Source organism: Lagopus leucura, unplaced genomic scaffold, assembly GCF_019238085.1.
Source record: "Lagopus leucura isolate 7727_CA_CO unplaced genomic scaffold, USGS_WTPT01 Super-Scaffold_100002, whole genome shotgun sequence".
Lineage (NCBI taxonomy): Eukaryota > Metazoa > Chordata > Aves > Galliformes > Phasianidae > Lagopus > Lagopus leucura.
In genome coordinates, this window is record NW_024962263.1 from 69,615,854 (window position 1) to 69,631,109 (window position 15,256).

At 38.4% G+C, this 15,256-nt stretch overlaps 1 protein-coding gene across 2 annotated transcripts in view; it reads left to right on the forward strand.

Moving 5' to 3' along the window:
* Positions 1–12,907, forward strand: part of MTDH (metadherin) — a 30,444-nt gene extending 17,537 nt beyond the window's left edge. The window contains exons 7-13 of one of the 2 annotated variants that reach the window (XM_042869061.1): positions 1,599–1,685; positions 5,179–5,277; positions 6,723–6,850; positions 7,375–7,494; positions 8,377–8,496; positions 9,919–10,072; positions 11,443–12,907. In XM_042869061.1, the coding sequence (XP_042724995.1) occupies positions 1,599–1,685; positions 5,179–5,277; positions 6,723–6,850; positions 7,375–7,494; positions 8,377–8,496; positions 9,919–10,072; positions 11,443–11,513 (779 nt within the window). In that variant the 3' untranslated portion in view covers positions 11,514–12,907. The remainder of the gene's footprint in view (positions 1–1,598; positions 1,686–5,178; positions 5,278–6,722; positions 6,851–7,374; positions 7,495–8,376; positions 8,497–9,918; positions 10,073–11,442) is intronic. The other variant, XM_042869062.1, reaches the window with a different exon arrangement.
* Positions 12,908–15,256: the final 2,349 nt, after the last annotated feature.

Sequence of the window (15,256 nt, forward strand, 5' to 3'; positions counted from 1 at the left end):
CTGGCAGCTGTGGACACCAGCAGTGTTCAGGGCTGTATTAATAGGAGTCAGTCAGTCAACTGTGGTAGTAATTATCCCCTTCTACTAAGCACTTCTTGGACCTAATCTGGAATACTGTACCCAGTGTGAGGGCTCCCCTGTGAGGAAAGGCTATTGATCTACTGGAATGAATGCAGCAAACTCAGAAATGGTCAGTTGTTGGAGCACTTGCCCTGTGAGGGAAAGGTAAAGGAATGAGGCTCATCTTGCCTGGGGAAAGGAAGGCTTCAGGAGGACCTAATAGAGGACCTAATAGCAGCCTTCTAGAACCTGTGAGGTGTTTCTGGGAAGATAGAACCCACTGTACAATGGTGTACAGTAGAAAGATGAGTCAGTAGATATGGACTGAATGTAAGCAGAAACTTCTTCACTACAAGGCATTGTGTGTAGGTTGCTCCGAAAGTAATGCCTCCTTTTTATTTCTGTGGAAACTACATCACGTACAAAGGGTATAACAACTCCGGTAGAGCAAATTCCCAGCCACAAAATACTGTTGTTTTTTTTTTACCACAATCACTGCCATTAGCTAATTCATGCGGATCATTTTTGCCACAGCTGAAATGTACATTCATGAAGCATCCATAAATGTCAGAATTTTTTTGGTGTGGAGAATTTCAGTGACATACCTTTATTTCATGTGTGCTACAGTGTCAAATGATGTTTTGTCAGACTGCCTCTCTGCTAATACCTGACACATGGCAACAGATGTAAGGGGATATTGGTGGGAGTTCATCCTCTACTGCCATACCACCAACATCTGCCTCTGACGTTGTGGGGCAACATAATAAATAGGAAGAGTTACTGTCAGGCAGCCCTTGCACAGCCTTTTTGGGTAACCAGTCTTCATCCTTAGAAGTTTTTAACGCCCAGCTGGATAGAATGCTGTGCATCATGGTCTGACCTCAGAGCTGGAGGAGGAGGGTGTACTGGGTACCTGCTGAGATCCTTTCCATCCTGATTTATTCTGTTTTGTAGCTTGTTAAACTCCTGGTAGCTTTTATTTGTAATCGGGGTCTTACCATCTGTTTCTTTTGACACAATTGTGCCACTGGTTATTCTGTCTTGTTTTCTGCTTTATGCTTCAGAGTCAATGAAATACATCTTGATTTTTAATCAGCATCTCCTATTTGTCAGATATATTACATATAAGCAATTTTCTGTAAGCTAGATGTAATCTACAGAACTAACATAAGATTTTTAATAGCTCAGGTGATTATAGTGGGGAAAATTACAGCAGTATGGGACTGAAAACACAATCAACTTAAGATTTTATAGAAAAAAAAAAAGCTGTTACATATAGAAAAGTCTGTAGAGAGAGGAAGATGGTTTGAAAATTACTGCAGTTTGAATGTTCACACATTCATGTCTCTTAACAGCACTGATTTTATCATTAATAATCAAAATAATTCAGTCTTGTAGAATGTTAACATGACTAGAACTTCCTCTGTTTTTCTCACTCTGTTCATCATTAAATAGCGAACTTCTTCAACATTGCCAGCAGTGTGAAGTTTGTTTTGTTTTTTTTTTGTTGTTTTTTTCCCCCCTACATTTCCCCACAGATGCTTGGAAGGTAGATGCAAGGATTAATACCTCTGAACAGAATTCTACTTCTTTCTCTTCTTTTGGATTAACTCCTGGAGTTTCTGGTATGTATATGCTTCCAAAGATCCTCCTCTCTGTTCCCTACCAGATGGAAATAGAATTTGCAAATATTATTAATTTGTATCTTTTTTCAATGGTCTTTTGAAAAACAGTAGTAAATGTAAACAAGTAGAAGACCTGCTTTGTGAAAGTCTGGAAAGCTTTTTGTCTTTTTTCTTATTATGCTCAAATAATGCAATAAAGTAAGTTTAAAATTGATAATCAAATGCTTGGTATTGCTACATCTCAAGATGAAAAGCTGAAAATTGCTTTCTAGGAAGCTCTGTTTATCCAGAATTGTGAGGGATTTTACTGTTCATTGATTGTTGGTTTCTTCATTTGTTTTCCTTCATGAAACTGAAGCTCTGCTTGAAAAATGTGTTCCATAAAATTCCCGAGTCCTTGCTCTTCAGGATGGATGAGAAAACTGAACTGCAGAGTTTTCTTGTGTTAAAGCATGAAGTGGCTGCAGAGAGCAAACCTGGCTTCCTAACAAATCTTGTGTATTGCACTACTGACATAAGTGCTTCAGTGATTTATTATGCAATAAAGGAATTGTGTGTCAGGTTTTCTGTTCTTGCTTTCTCCAATTACCGTGGAGCTTGGCATGGCTATTTTCTTTTAGAAAGTAGCTAGCTGAGTGCTCATGTGCTTTGACTTTTACTTGTATTGCAGTTTGCATCTTTAAACTGTAAAACTAGCACTTGTTGTCTTATAGCTTACAAGTGCTTCGTTCTCTGTGCACTTCTGTGCCAGTTTAATAAAAAAATTGTAAATACCAAGGTCTGATTCACCATACTTTCCGAAGAGCCCTTAATGAAGGCTTACACAATTAAGACCTTTTGCTTAAGACAAAGCATTTTAATAAAATTTAATTTTCCAAGAGAGCCACTTGAATTCAAGTTCAGTTGCTACTCTGAAACTTAAGGAAATTCAGTTACTAAACTGGGAAAGGCTGATCTGTGATGCATCTGCAAGAGCATCATTCCAGATTTAATTCAGAGAGAAGCATAAGTGAAGTGTATTCATCATCTTTGTACATCAGCCAACAGTGTCATAATTCCATCCTAATGAATATTTACTGATTTCTGTTGTGACCAACTGGCAAAAGATGAGAATGTGGCAAGATTCCTGTCATTTGAGGTATCTTTTGCAGAAGAGTTTATAAATTAGAGTGAACCAGATAGGACCATATATACTAGTTAAACTTCTTTATTTCATAAATAAGTCTCATCATAAAATAGGCTAATTTCTTTTAGTCTCACGATTTAATTTTTTGTTTTTTTCTGAATTGTTTCTGCTTGCCCTGTTTTTCTAAAATAATGATATTAAATGTCTAACACTTACTATCATAGCTGGTATTGGTCTTGCTGTTTGTCATGCTGCCTTTATGCTTCTGGAAACTTTTACTTGAACTGAAAATTTGGTTCTTAGTAGTGAATAATTTAATTGCTTTATCTATAGTGCAAATGATCAAGTTTTTCTAGCTTTTTATTTTAGGCTATTCTTTATGAAACTGCAGAGTTGCACAAGGTGATTGAAATTCTATGGGTTGTAAAGTTATTGCTTTCCATTTTGAGGAGACAGCTGCAAATCTTACAGAATGCTGTTATTCATAGAATCATAGAATTCTTAGAGCTGGAAGGGACTTTTAAGGGTCATCTAGTCCAACTCCCCTGCAATGAAGAGGGACACTACAGTTAGATCAGGCTGCCCAGGGCCTGATCAGCCTGACCTTGAAAGCCTCCAGGGACAGGGCACCTGCTGCATCTCTGGGCAACCTGTTGCAGTATCTCATCACCCTTAATGTAAAAGAACTTCTTCCTTATGTGCAATCTAAATCTCTCCGCTATTGTAGTTTGAAACCATTTCCCTTTGTTCTGTCACCACAGACCCTGCTAAACAGTCTGTCCCTTTCTTTCCTGTCAGTCCCCTTTAGATATGGAAGAGCTGCTATTAGGTCATCTTGCAGCTTTCTCTTCTCCAGGCTGAAGAGCCCCAGCTGTCTCAGCCTGTCCTTATAGTTCTGTGGATCATTTCTGTGGTGTTATTTTGGACACACTTCAACAGGTCTGTGTCTCTCCTGTACTGAGGTCTCCACATCTGGACACCGTGTTCCAGGTGAGGCCTCACCAGCACAAAGTAGAGTTTTGATGCAGCCCAGGATATGGTTGGCTTTCTGGGCTGTGAGGGCGTATTGGTGCCTCATATCCAGCTTCCCATCCACCATTACCCGGAGGTCTTTTTTTGGCAGGGCTGCACTCAATCCTTTTATCCCCCTCTTTGTATTGGTAACAGAATTTACCTTGGCTCAGGTGCAAGATCTTGTGTTTGGATTTGTTGAACCTCGTGAGGTTCACCTGGGCCCGCTGCTCAAGCCTGTCTAGGTCCCTCTGGATGGCTTCCCATCCCTCTGATGTGTTGACCTCACCCCACAGGTTGGTGTCATCTTCAAAGTTGCTGAGGATACACTCGATCCCACTGTTGATGTCATTGATGAAGGTATTACAGAGTTTCAGGCCCAGCATCAACTCCTGGGGGGTGTCACTTGTCACTGATCTCCATTCAGATGTGGAGCCATTGACCTCCACCATCTGCACTCAATCCTGCAGCTGGTTCTTCATCCAACAGTCCACCCATCAAATCCATATCTTTCCGATTAGGTGAGAAGGATATTGTGAGATACCACGTCAAAAGCCTTACTGAAGTCCACATAGATGACATAGTAGCTCTTCCCTTGTCCATTGGTGCAGTGACACTGTCATACAAGGCCACTAGGTTGGTCAAGCAGGTTATGGCCTTGGTGAAGCCATGCCAGTTCTCCCGTATCACTTCCCTGTCTTCCATGTATCTTAGCGTTGCTTCCAAGAGGATCTGCTCCGTGGTCTTTCCTGGCACAGAGGTGAGACTGAGAGATTGTTAGTTCTGGGATTATCATTTTTACCCTTCTTAGAAATAGGTGTGATGTTGTCTTTTTTCCAGTCAACAGGGATTTTACTTCACCCGATTGCTGCAACTTTTCAAATATCATAGAAAGTGATTTTGTGACTACATCAGCTACTTCCCTCAGGACTCTGAGATTCATCTCATTGGGACCCATAGGCTTGTGGATGTTCAGGTTCTCCAGGTGGTCTCAAACCTGAACTTTGCTTGCAGTGGGAGGGATTTTGTTTCCACAGTCCCCTCTACCAAGTCAAATATTTGAGGGCTGTGTAACAAGCAGTTATCAGTGAATAGCAAGGCAAAAAAGCTGTTAGAAAAAAAAAAATCTGTATTTTTTTTCCCCATAGTCTATTGACTTAACTTTGTTTTCCCTAGTTTTCTGGAAATATTTAATTTTGAAGAGCTTATAGTTTTTCTGTATAGTCATTGAAATCAGACTCTGTTTGTTTGTTTGTTTTTCAGTCTTCTGTCTTCCTTTGTTACTTTGCTTTGAATTTCTTCATCTAAGATAATTCAGGAAGTTTGCGACTTATAATTTCATTTATTCCCTTTCAGGATCCAACAGTGAATCAGTTTCTCAGGCTGGTACTTCTGATTTTCCATGGGATTTGAGTCACACTCAGCCCCCTGTTGATGATGAATGGTCTGGGTTAAGTATGTTCCTCTAAAATGATCATTAACAAAAATTGTAATTGCCACAGCTCTACAGCATATATACTACTAGCATTCATAGCTACTTGCATTAGCCATTTGCAGTCGTGCATTAGTAGAGTAATTGAGTTTGCCTTTACATGTTTGTACCTTACTGAAGACTTTTAGTCTTACTTCCTTGTTTAGCAAGCATCTGGAAGTTCTTGTGTGTAAAAACAGTGATTTCTGCTTGGAGTTTATAAACATAAACTTGATGCTTATTCTTCCCTTTCCTTGCTAATTGCAGAATAGACTTGCTTTTCCCAGCCTCTCTGGACAAGGGAGCTAGCAGGAGTAATGTAGTGAAGTTAATCTTACATAAATACCTCTAACTTATACCACACCCATGAGGAAAGTTTTGTGGTGTTTACTTCTTGAATTGCCTTGTGATTGATATTTTTATTCAGTAAAATATAAGAATGCTTTTTCAAGAAAAACAGTGCCTGCTGACCTCACTGACTTAAAAACTTGGTCAACAAACTGACCAAAGCTGCCTTGCATGTTACCTTCTCTCAGAAAACAGTGCCTTGTTTAATGACTTCAGAAGTAAAATGAATTGTTGCAGTCTTTGATTCCACCAGTTTTGCCAGGTACCAAATCATACGAAAACTTGTTCTCTATCTGGTTCGTGGATGAGGGAAGCCCGTTTCAATTAATCATTTGGAAGTGATCAGTTTTACATCACAGGAGTGTAATTTATTCACATTTCTGGGCATGGAATGTTTATGGCTATACTTTCTTCTTATCAAGTAGTTTATTGATAGATACCAAGTAATTGAACTTTAATTACTTCCCCATTCCTATTAGTGCACTTCAGCTCTCAGTTATATGTAGATAGATATACCTTGCTGGTGTATCAGGTTCAATACAAGGAAGTTAGCTGCATGTGCAGAAACTGAATTGTTATATTTTATTAAAAAGACTGTATTTTTTTCTTTATTGCCCCACCATTAGTTTCTTAGACAAAGCTTATTAAGCATTACATTTACTCAGTCAGACCTTTTTAGATAAATTACTTTTAAATTATTTCTAAACATCAGTGTTATTCACAGTTCATCCCAATTTCTTCACAAAGTAGGAAAAATTGAGATAAAGAACTTCTCTTAAATTTGTCCTTCTTTACGTTGTCTGTATGAGTATTCTGAAGCAATTGCATCTAGATAGCTGTTGCTATGTCTAGTTTGTAATCCTGTTGCTCTGTAAAGCACTCAGAACTGACTCGCTGCTTGTCAGAGTCTACATCTTATTATTAAAATACTTAAATTTTTCAGAAATTCAGGGAAATGCCTCCTTATATCTTGGTATCAGGGAGAGTTCTCTGCATAGTATTTTTTTAAATTATTTTTTAAGTCTCAAAGAGCACCTCTAAAGGATGAAAATGTTCCTCAGAATCTTCTCTATCTTTGTAGATGGACTTTCTTCTGCTGACCCTAGCTCTGATTGGAATGCACCAGCAGAAGAGTGGGGAAACTGGGTCGATGAAGAAAAAGTTGCTTCCGTTCCACAGCCTGAAGAGGCATTATCTGATGTTCAGAAGGTAAAAGGTGGTATTTTCTCCTTAGCACCAAGACTTTGCCCTTACCACTGCTATTTCTTAAAGTAACTTAATAAAGGTGGTGATAAAGGTAATCCCTCATCTCCTCTACACTGATAAGAGCATTGTAATTTTGTTAATATGTAAAGATGGATGTTGCTAATGGGTAAAACAGAAACCAATTAGCTCCGCATCAAATCTTGCTGTCTCACCATAATGTAAGGTATTACCTTTCATTGAGTACTAATCAAGGATTTGGATCCCTCCTCATAAATACTTCACACACCAAAAAAAACGTTGAGAAAAGCAGCATTTCTGTGCCACCGGTCCATTGTTCTCTGCTGCATTTTTCGTTCCCAGCTGCTGTACTTCTGCTTTTAGAGAGTGTATAAAGAATGTGTTCTTCCCAAAATGAACAGATAAGATTGTGTTCACTTCCACTTTTATAGGCAGTTATAGACCTTGTAGCTAGTAATTTATGTATAGCATATAGAAAGGGTATTAAATATCTTATTTCCATATTGAAGGCTTTAGGTAATGAAAGAGAAAAAGCAGAGCCAGTTCTTCAGAGTTCTACAAGTGGGAAGTCCAAGAAAAAGAAGAAGAAAAAGAAGAAGCATGGTGAAGAAGCTAACTCTCCTTCACAGGTAAATGGAATAAGATCAGTTTGTGAGGAATTCACAGAATCAGAGAGAAAATTTATTTATTGTGTAGTCTACTGCTCTTCTGCAAGTTAAGAGGTAAATGCCTGAGAGATTAATTTGTCAGTATTTCCTTTAATTTGATTGATTCTCTGAATTGACTGGTAAATACATTGTAGTTCTGCTGGATTTATGGAAAACTTGGAACACATAGAAAGAACCTCAAATTGTTTTTGATAAATCAGAGTTCTGTACTGTAGAGAGGCTTTTAGCAGGCACTCTGCATGGAAGCACTCCCTTCCTGCCTTTTGAAAGACAGCAGACCTCCTGTGCATGGCTAGCTAGGGGAACAAGGGAAATTTAAGTTCTCTTGTAGGTGTTCTTGAAGTGCAGTTCCTCTAGCATATAGTGGTTTCCAGAAATACTGTTGTAATTTACATGAAATATTAAAGTTATTGATACTTAACTGCAGAAGTGCAGGTAAGCTATGGAAATCATATTTGAATTAGATGGCTACCAAAATCAGATTGCAGTTGGCAATTGAAGTATGTTTGAATAGCTGAAAACAAGTATTTTTCAAGTAGGAAAAATCTTTTGTCAGATCACGCTGAAAATAGATCCTGCTTTTCTGCCTGTGGTGGCAGCCATTCATAACAGCTTCTTCACAAAAACGAAATTCTCAGTTGCATCTGGCTGGGTAGGTAAATTGGAGGGAGGGGAGGCATTACTTCAGTCACGCTTACTTTGGACTTGCTTCTTGTGGTTGTCATGTTTTTAGTCTGAGATTATCTCTTACAATTGTTGTGATAAGACAATTCCTATCAAGAATTCTAGTTAAATACCAAATATTAAAAGGCTTCCCTTTCCCCTCCCCCTCCTGCTTGGTAGGGCACTGAAGAACTGGACAGAGAAGCTGGAGAGGAATTTCAAGAGGATACCTCAAAAGCTAAGCCACAGCAGGAAATAGCTTTTTCTCTGAAGACCATAAGTACTAGTGAACCAGCTAAGGTATGAATACAAAATTGTATGATTTGATTTTTGAAACATGTAAAATGTATCGAAACATTAATTTGTGTATGGTGGTGTTACTGTAAGAATACTGAATACTTTGAATTACATCTATTAATATGAAGGTGATTGGAAGGTTGAAGTTCATGAGGTTCAGGTCAGTTACGAGTTTTCATAAAAGGGACCCACTCTGAAAAACAATATTTGCTAAAAGCAGTCATCTTCTTGACTTTCAAAGTTGGATTCTTTTCATTTGTTTGAATAAATGGTTAAAACTTTGAAGTCTGGAAACCTGAGAATAAATAGGTAAGAGCACAAGACTATAATCTTACCATACTTTATGGCTTCTTTGCAAACAGAATGAAGAATTAGCAACTTAGTCTATTCTGAGTTGTCATTAAACCAGTTCTCAGATTGACCATTAGCTTCAGCTTGCAGTTTAAACATACACACAGAATACAAGTTCTTTAACCGTTCTCCAACATCAGCTCACTTTCAGCAGACTACCTTGTTACTTAGTGGTTAAAACTAGTTCCAACTTAATGGTTAAACAGCATCAGCTCTGTTGTAAGCTGGGTCTGTGTACTGGCTGTTTTTAGACTTAAGCAATCCTGTTGATGACCTGTCAGCTGTTTTCCAGCCCCTTTGACATCAAATTTGGCTCTCCTGCTATTTTGCTTGTGCTAAGTGGTTTTCTGATGATGTTTGACTTCCCTGGACAAAAAGTTTTAGAAGTAGTCTCTAACTGGTGACTGAAATGGATGACCTAAGTTTCTGACAAAGGTGATTCATTCTTGAGCAGAAGTTCTGTAAGCTGAGAAGCAAACGCGAGGAGAAGAACATGAGAACCAAATCCAAGGGAAATAACACCAATATTAGAGTACAGAAAGTAGCTACTCAAAATAGCCTAGTGAAGACCAGAAACAGGAAGACATTGAGTATTTTCTTTATTTTTTTGATCTGGTAATATTTTTCCACATATACATTCCTTTATTATACATTAGGCTACACATGCTAAGGAAAACCTCTGGTATATATTATCAGAAGGTACAACTCAAAGAATCATAGGATCATAGAACCTTAGAGTTGGAAGGGACCTCTGAAGGCCATCTAGTCCAACTCCCCTGCAATGAACAGGGACATCAGGTTGCCCAGGGCCTGATCCAGCCTCACCTGGTTTTTTGTTGTGTTTTTTTTTGAGAGGATTTAGTTTGTATGGCTTTGCTTGTATGCAACTAAAAGTTTTGGCACTAGATGGCAGTCAGTGTTGCAGCCTTGATTTGAATGTTAAGGGTTTTTAATACTGGTTTAGTTTCTCAGTGCCATCTTCCCAGCAGCTAAGTAGTATAAGAATGTATAAGAATACCTTACTGATGTATGACATGGTAAACTTTTGGGAAAATGTTTTCTTTTTTGCAATAGCCTGAGGAGGCTCCTTCTCTTGCTGTTTCTGAGCCATCTGTAATTGTATCAGAGAGTGATTCTGTCAAGATTGCTTCCCAAGTGCCACAGATGCTGCAAGAGACAGATGTTTCTAGTCCCAGTATTAAGCAAAACAGTGTGCCTCCTCCCCAGAGTAAGTATGTCAGTACACTCCCTTGGGCTGGATTTAGGGTGTGGCTTTTTGTGTTTTCTTTGTGTTTTTTTTTTCCATAGAATGTGTATAGTCAGTGCTTTGCCATGAGGTTTGGGTGTAGAGAAGCACATCAGATAGATATACATATTTATGTATAGATCTTGTGATATCATAGCTTTCGTTTAAGTAGTTTGGCAAATGTCTTTTCACCATGAAGAAAAACAAGCTTCAAGTATGCTTGAATGACTGAAAACATTTGTTGGCCTTGTCTGATCCTTGACAGACATTTGGCTCTACTGCTCACCATCAGGACCAGAGTTCTGTGCTGTGACTAAGCAGCCTATATGTCAGTTATCTGCTTTTTGCTCTGGTTCTGAAATAGGAGGGCTTTTGTGGCTAATTCTGGCCTTGGCATTTCAGGAAAATATCTTCTGTTCTACAGATGCAATATCTCACCTGACTTACTATTTCTGGCAGCCAGTATGTTCTGAAGCTATCTGTTTTAGTAAAATTGTACTGCTGCTTTACTTGATCCTGGATACCATGTAACCACAGCTTAATGTAGTTCATTATTTTAAAAACTACTCTTTTGACTTGTGTTATGGGATCGTCATCGATTAGCTTGGGTTGGAAGGCCTTCAAAGCCCATCTAATTCCAACCCCTTTGCCGTGAGCAGAGCTGCCACCAACTTAGAATCATAGAATCACCAAGGTTGGAAAAGACCTAAAAGATCATCCAGTCCAACCGTTCACCTATTACCAATAGCTCCTACTAAACCATGTCCCTCAACACAACATCCAGCCTTTCCTTGAACACCCCCAGGCTCGGTGATTCCACCACCTCCCTGGGCAGTCCATTCCAGTGCCTGACCACCCTTTCTGAAAAGTAATACTTCCTCATGTCCAGCCTGAATCTCCCCTGAACTTGGTCAGGCTGCTCTAGGCCCCATCCTGCCTGGCTTGGAATAATTCCAAGGAAGGGAGTCACTTAGTGGTTAAAATCTTATGAAAGTGAACAATTAATTTTGTGTACACTTACCTTATTTCTAGTTAACAAAAATAATAATAATAATAATGGCTTGTCGTGTCCCATCTTACTGGAAGGGTTACATTAGAGAAAATCATTCATTTTATTACTTGTGGTGTAAAAAAAAAAAATAATAATAATAAAAATAGGTTGGAGTTAGCAGACTTTGTTTTACAGACACTTCAAATTAGCCTATTCAGTACAACAGAAAATGGTAGTCTCCTTCAAAAATCATGTCTGTTGAAGAATAGCTGTATCGTAACATAGGATGTAAACTTTAGTATTCTGCAAGTCTATCTAAATTTTCTCAGTTGTGACTCTGTAGTTATGTTTTATTTTCCAGCAAAGTCCGAAGAAAGCTGGGAATCCCCCAAACAAGTTAAAAAGAAGAAAAAAGCAAGGAGGGAAACGTGAACTTCCTGAGATGGACATGCATTGCTGAATACTGTCATGAAGATTATGCTGTTTATGCAATAATTTGTGAACATGTACAGAATTTTATATAAGTTTCAAACAATTTTTAAAAACAGAACTGCTGTGAACACAAACATCTTCAAAAAGGAATCAAACGAAAGTAACTTTATAATATAGGAAACAGAACATGCTACATTTGAAAGACATTCTGAAGAGTCTGCTTTTCCAACTTTTGGAGAGAGATCTTAATTAAAAAAACAAACTGGTTTTACAACACAGTGCCCTGTTTACAACAGATTATATTCTCATCTACTGCTGCGGATAAAAGGTTAATTTCAAGGAAGGGTTTTCTGTAAAAACATTTGTCTGTACAATAGTGGGTGTTTCTTGCCTCTCTTGTGGGTGATGCAGTAGAAGCACAGAATGTCAACAATTAGAATTTGTTTCATGCCTAAATCAAAGTGCTTTGATTTAATATGTAACCTGCCATATCCTTACAGTAAGTTGGTTAGCGAGTCTGCTAGCTATTACAGGAATCACAAGTGCAAATCGTAACCGTTTGTACGAGTCGGACCTTCATGGTTTGTGTATGAAGTTAACACAATAAAACTACTTTGGGTTAAAAGTTTGAGAATGTGATTTGAAACATAAGTATGGTCCATGAAGTTATTTTTGATAATGTCTATTACCTTACTTGAATTGTTGAAGATAACAATATATATTTTAAGAAGGCAGTCGTGCATAAAAATCAGTTTCTCTGCTTCAATCGCTGTAGTTGTTGGTTGATTCAAATTCCCATCCAAAATTGTAACACTTTTAACTCTTAAAATCACACAAGGAAGTAAAATCAAATGTTCTCTTCCCTTAGAACTTATTCATTTACTATACCCAACTCTGTTTTGTCCTCTAATGCTAAAACTCAAAATAAGGTGAACTTCTTTCACTCGACAAGTGAAATTGGGATTTCGGTGATCTGTTGGAGAACTGGAGTGGCTTCAGACAGCTTTAATTGACACTGTCAAGACCAGTTATCAGGAACACTTTTTTTTTTTTTTTACTGCCTTAACCTGTAGTGTGTAGAATATGTCTAGACTTCTGAACAGGAGTTTGTGTTTTTATAAGAAATAAAAGAAAAACATTAACTCAAGTATAGCAGTTACAAAAAATAAAGAGCATTTCCTGCTTGAAACTGTTAATTGAAATGGTGTTTAAGATGTGTTGTCATTTTCAGGCGCTGTGTAACTACATGGTATCAAACTGACGATGTGTTTGTGTCTGTAAGGTGCATGCTAAGCCATGTACACTGTAAATAGCCTTTACAACAACCTGTTGGATGCGGGTGGTGATTGGCATCCCCTGGTGACTTTCAGTAAAAGAGCCAAGATGTTTTGAAATGATTGACTTCTGGTTTTGTACCGTGAGCAGAATTGCTATCAGCTGTGACACATGGTACTGGTCAACAAACTCTCACTGTCTTGCTGTACTGAGCTGCAATTCAGCACTACTGCTAGACACAATTAGTTAATGATGCGAGCTGGTTTTACTTGTACTGAAAATGCACCTTGCTAATGGACAACTTTGCTAATAAATCATACTAATTTGCACAGGAATTGATGCCTGTGTATCAGGAATGTGTGACCTCTAAACCCACTTGTCAAAATAAATTCAGCATATTAACAGTACTCATTAATTTGCTGGGAGGGAATGATGCCTGATGCTGATACCTGTCAGGCAGGACTTGCATAAGCTAAATTGAGAGCTGAAGTACAGTTTTCAAGGAGTATCTGAAAGCAGACACACAAATTGGGTATTACAAAGTCATGCAGAGTTGTATGTGTGTATATAATACTTTAATTTTATGTTTTCTTGGCAAAAGAACATCCTTTGAATTCAGGTTTGTAATGTATTTTCAAAACGTTTCTTTCCAGACTGTATGTTGTGCGATGGGCTGCTCTCAGAGATAACACAGACAGACTGTCCCAGGGAAGAGTCACTGCATACATCTTGGTTTTTGTCTCTTCAGGGTACAGCTGGTGCTTTTGGTGCTTTTGGTTTGCAGTTGGGTTAATTCACTCTAGCTCTCGAAAAGCTTGTCTGGTAAAAAGAAACTAGCAAACGAGGTAGGAACCCTGTTGATAAACTGCTGCTCCCAAACAGGATTGTATGAATACGTAGCCTTCCTTTCAAGATGTTGTTGCCTGTTTAGCAGCACCTCTTACTGTTTTCTTAATGTGCAGTTTCAATGTCTTAGAAAGCAAACCTTGCTTTGTTTGACATTCACCGAAGAAGTAGTAACAGTATAGCATATTGTCAATGAATAGAAACTTGGTTATCTATGTATTGTCATGTTCCTATGACTCAAGCAATGGTTATACTGAATCCAGACTTTGGTACTGGGATAGAAAAACACCATTTAAAGAAACAAGTCTTTTTTTTTTTTTTTTTTCTTTTTTGGTGTTGAATGCATGGAATGGTTTCATAAATCCGGTATGTTGGGTTTTTTTAAGTACTCCAGAATTATTTGTATGCGTAATTTAAACTTGTTGTGATGATGTGTATTGGATAGTCATGGCATATTTTTCTTTTGCGGGGAGGGGAAGATGTACAGAATTCATATGTGCTTGTTACGGAGGTAACAACCTGTGCATTGATTTGGAGGGGGATGAAAACTGTATTTCTGATGCCCTTTTAGAAGTCTAAAGAAAAAGTGCAAGAGAAAAGCACTACTTTGATATTTACTAAGAATGTACATATTAAAAACATTTCAAACTTTATAGAAATACTTCTAGTACTGTTGTGTTGTAACTGAGTTGTATCACCTTAGAAACTGCCTAATTCGTGGTTCCTCGCCGTGGGATTGTCCTGTGAAGGGAGGCTTGTGATAACAGCTATGGGATGACACCAGAATACGTAATTTAGGCATACTTTCATATATTATTAATCAGCTAATCAGAAGGCTGGGTATGTGTCCAAAGAGATGCACAGGCTTTGCTTCTGCTTTCAGAAGTCTCTGAAGGCAGTATGGAGGTACAGGTAACCTTGCATTTTCACCCACCCACATATGCAGAAGTTATACTTGACGCATCTCTGTAGTTGGTTGCCTACAATGGCTGCAGAAGGTGTTTTTGCAAGGAGATGCCATTGCTGGAAGCCCAAATCCAGTCCTGATGTCAGCAAGGTGTAATCATATATGCAATCTATTTGATGGCCCCTTCTGGCTGACGATCTGTGAATCCTAAAAGCAAACCAGCATCTTTGTGAGGGTGGAAAAGATGATCCCAAAAGTCTTACAGGGGTTTATGAAGAGCTGCAGGCTGCATTCTGGATCAACTGCAAGTGTTAAGTCATCCAGATACAAAGCTGCCCTATTTAAAGCTGGAATTCTTTTTCCAGCTTTATTTAGTTTGTTGCCTGCTATGGAACAGTGATGTTCAATGTCCTTGTTGCATCTATACGCTTTAAGTATCTCTGTAAACTTTATTGCCTTAAAAACTGAGAAACCCTCAGAAGGTTTCAGCCCATGTAGTTCACATTCCTTTCATCCCAGCCCTCGCCTTTATCGCTTGATCTGCAGACAATAAATCCTGATGGGATCCCAACTGTGATTTTACTGGTGCCAACTGCTGTCACTGTGTGCTTGTCTAGGAAGGGAAGGGCTGCTTGAGATAGTTAACACTCCATACATCACCATAATCTATGCCTTGTCAGCTGAGGTGTATCAGAGATCATGCAAAAGTCTCTAT